The 9,724-nt window shown below is 31.2% G+C and overlaps 2 protein-coding genes across 2 annotated transcripts; one reads left to right on the forward strand and one right to left on the reverse strand.

The window, feature by feature from the left end:
* Positions 1 to 403: 403 nt before the first annotated feature.
* On the forward strand, positions 404 to 8,528 carry LOC123716414 (major facilitator superfamily domain-containing protein 12-like). Its single transcript, XM_045672148.1, has 10 exons — positions 404 to 626; positions 1,840 to 2,006; positions 2,397 to 2,480; positions 2,784 to 3,006; positions 4,094 to 4,205; positions 4,442 to 4,638; positions 5,091 to 5,277; positions 5,673 to 5,784; positions 6,551 to 6,701; positions 6,932 to 8,528. Exons 1-10 carry the CDS (start codon positions 547 to 549, stop codon positions 7,065 to 7,067), a joined length of 1,449 nt encoding a protein of 482 aa, XP_045528104.1. The 5' UTR covers positions 404 to 546; the 3' UTR covers positions 7,068 to 8,528.
* On the reverse strand, positions 7,460 to 9,621 carry LOC123716415 (CD2 antigen cytoplasmic tail-binding protein 2 homolog). Its single transcript, XM_045672149.1, has 3 exons — positions 9,229 to 9,621; positions 8,278 to 8,590; positions 7,460 to 8,011 (listed from the first exon to the last, which is right to left on the reverse strand). The coding sequence occupies exons 1-3, from the start codon at positions 9,406 to 9,408 to the stop codon at positions 7,524 to 7,526; spliced, it is 981 nt and encodes a 326-aa protein (XP_045528105.1). The 5' UTR covers positions 9,409 to 9,621; the 3' UTR covers positions 7,460 to 7,523.
* Between the last annotated feature and the right edge of the window lie 103 nt (positions 9,622 to 9,724).

A 9,724-nucleotide genomic window follows, 5' to 3' on the forward strand; every position in this document is an offset into this window, starting at 1 on the left:
TTACTTGGTAGTCTAACTGAAAATTTCGCTAGATAATAGATATATATAGTTATAATTGTTATTGAGAATAAACTTTGTATTTAATGAATATTTGTACTAATTATATTATAGCTACACATATCTCTATATATCTGATAATCATAGCCCTTTTTATTTTTTTTCTAAATAGAGATCGAAACAATTTGTCAATAAACAGAAACAAAACGTATAAATATATTAAATACTTAGACTTATTATATTCTACTACGAGTAAGTCCTTATTTTCTATATTTATATTTCTAATTTTAAGTTAGTAATTCCCAAGTCCTAGTTCGAGAATTGTGGAGCAATTCTATACTAAATTGTATCACATCGCATCGTTAGGTCCTATCAAACGTGAAACGAAGTCACAAAGTTATAGGAATCCCTTCAAGATAGACGCGGGCTATTTTTACGTAAAAAATTTGTGAACACGTTTTAGTTACAAATCAACACAATGAAAAATTAAATCTAATCAGCCAAGTTAAAGTGATGCTAAAGTGGTAATCAAATAAATATATAGTTATAATGCCTTTAAATTACGGAGCAACAGATGAAAATGATAATGGGGTTCACAGTGCAAAAGAAATTACTGAAGAATATATAAGGTAATGTTAATATATTCATTGCACACAGTACATAAGCAATTTACAATTCAGCCAATTTGCGACACTCGGCGGATAAATAGGACACAAAACGAGCTCGTATAGTTAAGATGCATTAACGCTTCCTTCATGGTCTGAAAATAGAGTTTTTTATTCCCTGTAGGAATTAATAACTTGAATCATTTTCGTTTATCCTAACCTGAAATGAAGGCTCAGTACAACCACGTTGAGATGAATTAAAAATATTTGCTACCATTTATAGAGTATTTTTAACTTCCGTATGGATTATCATTTATTTTATTTGAACAGGTGTACACATTCGCTATATAGACATATATATTTGAAATATGTATATATCGTTTAGAAGCTTCATGGCACGTGACTTGCATAAGTCATACATTTTGTAAGATTTTTTTTCATAATTATATTTACAGTTATGGTCGTCAAATATTTATTTCTAATAAAGATGTCATTAGGAGTCTTTGTTTATACATGACATGCGTGAAGCTCTATTTCAACAAGTGCCTTAGTAGTACTAAGCACAGGTACTGTACGGGCCAAGGCTGTACATTTTGCTCACTCTGGCTTTCTTAGTTTTACAAGCGTGGCGATTTCTTAAATCGGCGGAGTTACCCCCCGAGAGGATAGCCAGACGCAGGCTTTTTCTTCTACTGTTACATAGCAAACATTTCATTATTTCGCTTATATTCTATTATTGTATACGAGTGTGGATATAGAGTAAAACTAAAATCCTCTATTATTGAAAAGTGCAAGATTAATATTTAGTAAAAGATGAATTCATTATATACTTAACAGTCTCTAGGAAATGCTTATTCTCTAAACTTAAGCTAACAATTCTTACACCATTCCACGGTACTATCACTGAAACTAAGACCTATCGGCGTCCGGTAAAAGGTGGGTTCTCTGGAGTCCATTGATGCCAATGTCGCTACCGATGTCTCCTGCTGCACATCAGCTTTTTGCTGTTTAGGCACCATTGCTATGCCAGATGGTATCTGCTGGATACTACCGCTACCGTATCTGTTCGACGAAACCTCCGCAATAGTACAATCGTATTGGATGACCGTGACTGGCTGTATAATATTTAAAAACTAGATAATCTTGTGTTTTTTTTTAATAATTGTATTTATAAGACGTTGAGTACTAAATTTCCTATTACAATGGCATCAGAGATATTCAACTGTTCGCATTTCAGTGTACCAATAAAGCGAAAATGGTGGGTTGTGAGTCAAAAATTCCTCTTTGGCTTGGGACATGTTTACAACGACCTCTGTGCCGCAATGTGGTTCTCCTATATGATGCTGTTCTTGCAAGCGGTTATGGAAATGCAGGCTGTATTTGCTGGAACCATGTTACTTTTAGGTTTGATTACAACTATAAAATTAAGATAGACTTTATTTTTACAATATTGAGTTATCGAAGTCGCTTCAAAGGTTCGCTTTTCATATTCTTGGAGTAATGGCTGAGGGGCACGTTCAAGTGCGAAGTAACTCTCCCATCTATCTAATGTTCAACGGATACACAACAAACACGGATATAAAACAGGCCGATTATGTAATATTTACTAAAAACAATATTTAGTCTCTTTCAACTGTTTTCTTATTACTGTATACAATTTTATGCTCATACAATGTTATTGCTGTATACATTTTTAGGCTACATTCATTACTACTTACAGTACAGAAAAAATTAAACGTATTTAAGGTTTAGAATGGAACATAAGCCGGATTGTTGGATTTCTTATGTTTTCAGGTCAAGTTATAGATGCTCTAGCCACACCTGTTGTAGGGGTTTTAGCTGACCAGTTTAATACAAAAAAGAGGTGGCATTTAATAGGTAAGCATCTTACGACAGTTGGAAAAAAATAAACTAACTAACTACAAAAAATGAAAAGAGACTTGTGTTTATTTCACTAATTATTCTTCTGAGTAATGATAAAACACTATCATTACCCAGAAGAATAATTGTACTGCATATGTACTTATAATGAATAAACAATTTTTTTTATTTTTTACACGAAAATAAAAGGCCGAGCGACATTTTCGAATCCGATTTTATATAATTGGATATACATCATTATAACATCATTCATAAATAATATTTATTTATAACATCAATAATAATTGAAATGTCTTCCAGGGTCAGTGTTAGTCATATGTTCGTTTCCCTTATTATTTGTGCGATGTTGGGGATGTTGGCCTGAAGCAGAATTAAATTATGTATCAATATGGATGCCAGTATATTATTCAGTTCTTATTACAATGTTTCAAATCGGTTGGGCCGTTGTCCAGATATCTCACCTATCGATGATACCTGCTATATCTGACAGTTTACAAATACGGTCCGAGCTGACTTCTATACGGTACGTAGTTTCTGTACTCGACATGTATCTATGTATCGTACTTACCTATGACCTTTATCAATAACCTAGATTAACATTAACAAGTGACACATTCTTCATTGATCCTTTGGTAAGAAATTAGCCTACTGTCCTGAACGTACGTCGTTGGACTACAGACATACACATAGTGTTAATTGTGAAAGCAAAGGAAAATCCACATGTTCAACATGAACAGCTGAGGTTCGAAATAATTAAGTGAGTCATAGGCAGTATAGAAGTCATAAAAACCTATTTTGGATTAGTATAGCATACAGATTATTGAACTGTACTAGCAACGTACATACGAGTATAACCTAATGGGATAGACACATAACACTGTTTCACTGGTCGCTTGTCGTATTAGGCATTTGATATGCCTATTATGATAGGTAAACTACTGGGCCACTGAGGTTTAAAGTCGCGTAACCGCTCAGGCCCTACTAGGCATAAAACCTTTGAAACGATGAAATTATAACAGATGCCATTTGTGCCTTCCAAAGAAACAGTTCTTGATTGGCTAGGAATCGAATCCATTACATGCAATGTCCGTAAAACTAACGTTATTAAACCGAGATATAACTTACGGTTTATTTTATTTGATTATAATTTAAATAAATATTTGAACTTTATAATTAACTTGCATTGTATCATAGCCATATTAATAATTTCTAATGTATTGCGTCCTTGTATGAAACGATTGTCTCTATCATTTAGATAATTCTTCCGTTTCCCGTAATGGTGGGATCTCAGAAATATAACTTAAGACATCCTGCAATATTATCATAGACATTTATTTTCTTAATATATTTATATAAATCGTGGGAATTATTGAAATGAATACTTACTTATAAATGTATTTTAAATTCATGATGAATTTTAATTAAAGACCAATTGATTTCGACATTACTACAACGATTTCAAGAGAAATAAAATTGTACGCATATGCCTCTTAGTTAAGAGGCATTTATAAGTTACGAGTTATTATCTGACTCATCAGATAAGGTAATATGAGTTCGAGACATCTAATATGCCCCACATATTTAACCAAATATTTTGTATTGGTTTCCAGTTATATGGCTTCTGTGATATCGAGTTTGACCGTGTATTTTATAACGTGGGTTGTATTGAGATCCACGAAATACAGTACTTCCATTGGACCGACTGATGATTATAAATTCCGGGTAATTAAATATTTATTATGTCTTTATCAAAACTTCCTAAGTTGACATAGATTTATCGTAGATTGTAAAGACTTTCAAAATCTTATTACATCAACTCTCTTATAATAGCTAACTCAATTCATTTAATTATTCTCATTTTGCTATTTCTTACTTTTTCTCATACTTAATTATTTAATTCAAAGAGCTAAGGAAGTAAACTTCACTTTTGGGGGTCATTTTATGTTTCATTTTTTCAGAATGTATCATTAATTATTTCCGCAATTGGAGTAATGTGTACTACCCTATTTCACATTTTTTTTAAACTTCGATGTAAAAATGAACGCAAGATGGTCAAGATGGAATCGGGTTCAGGAGAAGAAAATCTTTTAAAGAACACAAATTGGAAGTTTTGGTATTTTCTAAAAATGCCTCTGTTATATCAAACGAGTTTGTTGTAAGTACTTACAATTAGTATAGAAATAACAATATTAATTATATTTACAATACAAGTATAAATAGTGAACGGATTGAAATGAAAGACAAATAAAATTGATTATTGCGTGCGTATGTTCCATGTAAACTTTTAAAGTTATTTTCTATAAAAAACTATATAATATCGAACTATTATAAATAGGTAGATATGATTAAGACGTCGGAAAAAACAAACCAACTGCAGCACCTTTACGATGTTTTACTTATATTTTATATCTATATTTGTACACCTACTTAATACGTACTGAATAAATTTTAATATTATATGTCGTTTTTAAATAAATACAAAACATATATGAATTATTCATATGAAACAAAAAACGGTACCAAAGCAATATTAGCTCACATAATAAAGATAACGCACTAAAAGGATGTTCTGTAGGTATTTTGATTTGTATGTTTGTAAAATTTCAGATATGTTTTCTCTCGTTTATATTGGGCGTTAAGTCTAGTCTATGTTCCCTTGTTCCTGGAAGAACGGCTATCTGTGAACCCTACTGAGGGGTCTGAGCTGGTAGCCAGCGTACCGCTGGTGCTTTATATCTCTTCGCTATTTTTTTCATTTCTCTTAAAAAGTAACATTGAGAAAATTGGTAACCAGGTTGGTAGCTTATTTCCTATCTTAACAAACATTTTTAACTAAACAACAGAATAGTAGGTATTTCAATAAATCTTATTAATTATGCATATTAAATGATAATATTGTGAATTAAGAAATGAATACAAGTACACATTTAAACAACTTCTTTTTACGAGTTAAACGAAAAATTATTAAAAAAAATTTACAACTCGACTCGACTCGTATTGTAATTAGCGAGTGACTGAACTGCTGTCTGTACCTTTAGCAGAGCGATAATATTGTGTTGTTTAAAAGCGTTTAATCTCTCACGCAAGTATTTATCAACACTTAATAATGAATAAGCTAGTAGTAAAATATTGTTGTGAAATATAAAATCTTTCCCCTTGATTGACTTTAAGAGTTCAATTCGATTGCAGGTTGCTTATCTAATAGGAAGTTTCTTTAGTCTGATTAGTTGCATCTGGATAGCTGTTACCATTGATCCCGAGGCGAATGTTACCCAAATTTATTTGGTGGCAACACTGATTGGTAAGTTTTTAGCCAGATAATATTGAACTAAAACCGAAGGAGGATGTAATCAAATCGATGTGAAATTTCTTGTTCTTAAAATTATATTTTAATTTCTTTAAGATGCCAACAATTCTTTAATGCACATTTACACATTACACCTATGACATTATAGCTTTGTTGACGCAAAACATAAAAACTTTATCGTGGGAATCTATATTAATTATGAGGCCTATGAATTCTTCAACTTAAATCTGTGAGATTAATTTATGTATGACGTAGCTTTGTTAGTTGTACCAGCCGAATTAATACAATTTAGTTATTTTTGTTAATTCTTGTGTCAAAATATTTAAATAAATAGGTCACGAATATTTGGTTCAATTTTAGACAATAGAAAATACACACTAATATTGTTATAGTATTGTTATATATAGCGAATTGAAATACCTACATTTATTCAGGACGGCACACATGCAAATATAAGTACAAACAATAACTAACGCCACGGAGGTACACTAAGCAATGAGGCATAAGCTAGATGCAGAATTTCAGTATTCCCGCATTGTGGGAGAAGACGATAGTGGAAAATCGAAAGAAAGTAATAAAATATTGCATGCTCACCGAAAGACTTTAGAGACTTCTTAGAGAACATATTTCAATATGTTTATATTATACCTAAAGATTTTTTTTTATAAGAAACGAGTATTTTTTACAATATCAATTATTATGTCTAATAAGTTCGGAGAATAATCATAATCAATTCTAAGAATATTTTTTCGTATTTCAGGCGCTGGTAGTGCAATTACTCTCGTGTCCAGTCTCTGTGTAACGGCTGATCTCATCGGCCCCCATTCCCACCAGGGCGCGTCTATTTATTCAATTGTCACATTTGCCGACAAACTGGTCACTGGAATTGCTGTAGTAGCTATTGAAAACTAGTAAGCCCATTAAAATATATATTACATATAAAGCAAAATTTTAATATAGAAGTCATCATGTGAAAGATTATTTGAATAAGTGACTTCAAGGTGATTTTCTTTATTAAATACTTAGGTACATGCTTTTGCATCAAACAGACTGCTCACATCTGTGAAAATTATTCAGTAATTGATGCGATTCTATATTGGAATGAACATGACCTAATTTTTTAAATTATTATTTTTTTCAGCAAATGTGATGATGCATTGGACTGTCCTCAATACTACAGGGGCGTTCTAACTTACGCCTGCGGTGGAAGTGCTGTTTTAGGAATATTGTCCTTGGGTTTAACGGCTATAGGAAAAGACAAGAAGAATCAAACCTAGAACTTACGTCACAACTATTTCCCTTTTTAAGTTAATATTAATTTCTTCCTTTTTGATTTTGTAAAAAACCATCAAGATGTGATATTGTAATAAAATTAGGTTATCTCTAACAACATTTTCAAGTTTTAGATGAATTAAATTTTTTTATTCCCATAGGATCGATAGTTTAGTCTGTGGGCAGTGTGAAAAATATGTTACTTGCATCTCTAAAATTCCGACCAAGTAGCATATATATTATATAAGGGATGAACTGTTGTACTGAAAACCAGTTGGAAATAAGAAAATTAATTTAAAAGTGATGGCACTCAGTCATTAGCTAGTAATCTAAAGATATAGTGAGTGAAACTAAATAGTTAAGAATTATATTAAACTCAATGTAAAACATCTTAAAGTAAGGAAATATTTGATTTACTTTTGCAAATATCTGACATAATGAAAATTTGTCCCTGAATTTTTTTACATATATATTTCAAAATCAATTCTACTGGAACTATAGAATTGAGAGTCTTCTCCATGCTTCCTGACCCATACACCTGATTTGAAGTGACCCTCATTTGCCCATTTATTCATTTGACTCGTAGAATGAGGTCCAGATATTTCAGCATCATTGTTTTGGCTCCATTTAAATTCCCATTTTACCTCATTAGAATCTTCATTTTCACTTTCAGCTCTTGTGTCATCCTCTTGGCCTAAAGTTTGCTTTTCTTTCTGGTCAAAGTCATCTGCATACATGTCTAATTCAGCATCTTGGTTTTTCTTTTCAGATTTTGCAATAGTATTTGTAATTTTCTCATATGTCTCCTGGTAAATATCCATATTACCAGTTTTAGTAAGAATTTGATTTGCCAACTCAGTTACTCTTGTAACAACTTTACTGCCCTCATCAACTATACCTTGCTTTTTTCTTTTCCAACGGTCTGCACTTGAAATTTTTGAAGCAGCACCTTAAAAATATACATTTTTATATAAATACAAAAATTAATGAATATTTTAGGAAGTTATAGCAATTATTAATTGCGAGAACTTAAATCATATACAATATATTATATTTTTGAGAGAGAGCAAATCAACTAACAGCACCACATTTAGTAATTATAATCTGTGATTTAAAAATTCAGAAAACATGAACTTGCTATTAACCTTAGCCAATTCTGTAAATTTAAACTTACATAAAACTCAAAATATAAATGAACAATAATAATGTACACACCTAGTCGCTGTAAACTTTTTGCTATGGTCTCTTTAGGTTTCATATGATGTAATATTTCTTTATAATTAGATATAAGATCAAATTTCTCTTCTGGTTCTTCATCTTCACTATCACTGTCATCTAGGATACCTTTCATTTCATCATCTTTATGTACTTTATACTTATCTTCAGGCCGCCCCTTTACTTTGACCCAATCTATATTATCTAGCCAACTATCCCGAATCTCCTTCTCCTTTTTCCAATGGTAGTGGCCTTGTGTATCAAAATGGCCTTCTTCCAATTCTTCTTTCATATTAAATGGTGTAATTGTAATCTGTAATTATTAGAAATAAAACCAATTACAGGTCTAGAACATATTAATTTAAGATTCAGCCAAGTAGTAGTAAGAGCTAAAGTTTTTGAGAATTAATTCCGTAATGTTTTGACATTTGGTGACAATGATTATGACAGTAGAAAAATCTCATTCAAAAACTTTACACTGCTGGTTTGTTACAGAATTATGCTTCTTCTTGGGTAATAACAATACCCTAATTTATTAGATACTCATATTTACAGGTAAATGCAATACTAAAAACATTATGTAGTCTCTTAATTAAAGATATAATAAATAATTAAAAATGAAAAAATATACAATTGTCACTTTATTGACCTTTTAAATAATTTTATTGAACATCTTGTGACAACCTAAACATCATATGTTATATTATAATACAGATTTTAAAGAGATATTTGAATTTCAAATATTCAAGTTAAGGCTCCACATGAAGTCTTCTAAGAATTCTATCTGAGAAAAAATATCAACATGCAAGTTATCATTTGATACATAAGTAATCAAGCACAGCTTATCTGCAAAGGTGGCACGATTCTAGACTTTATCCATCCATGTATAGTATTTTAACTGACCGCTGTAAACCCTTACAGGTATTAAAAATTGCTCGTCTTTTGACTTACTTCACCTTCCATTCCCGCAATACCTTCTTCTTCACCTTCAATGTCGTCGGCATTTAGAACATTTTGTTTTTCTTCTTCAGCGGCACTATCCTCTTCGTCAGAATCAAGGGAATGCTTTTTTCCATCGATAACCTTCGTTTTAGGTTCGTCGAAAGCAACCGTAGCTGTTCTCTTAGCCATGTTTTTTTAATGTTTTGAGGACTTAAATTTACAGACAAGCAAGAAGCAACATAAAGAACAAAGAAGTAAATAGTAAATACTGAATAGTCAAATTAGTAAATTAACTTGGAATAGAGGCCATTGACCACAGATATTTATTTAGTACTCTGTAACACTAAAAGTAAGACTTGAAATAACATTATCATAATAAAATTTAAGAAGATATTTATGACTAAAATATGATAATACGCATAAAAGAGCTTAAACATTTACATAGTTTATCTAATAACCTAATAGAAAAACATATTTAAAGGAATTTTATGTTGCTGAGGTTTTT

Source organism: Pieris brassicae, chromosome 11 (genome assembly GCF_905147105.1).
Source record: "Pieris brassicae chromosome 11, ilPieBrab1.1, whole genome shotgun sequence".
NCBI classification, from domain to species: Eukaryota; Metazoa; Arthropoda; class Insecta; order Lepidoptera; family Pieridae; genus Pieris; species Pieris brassicae.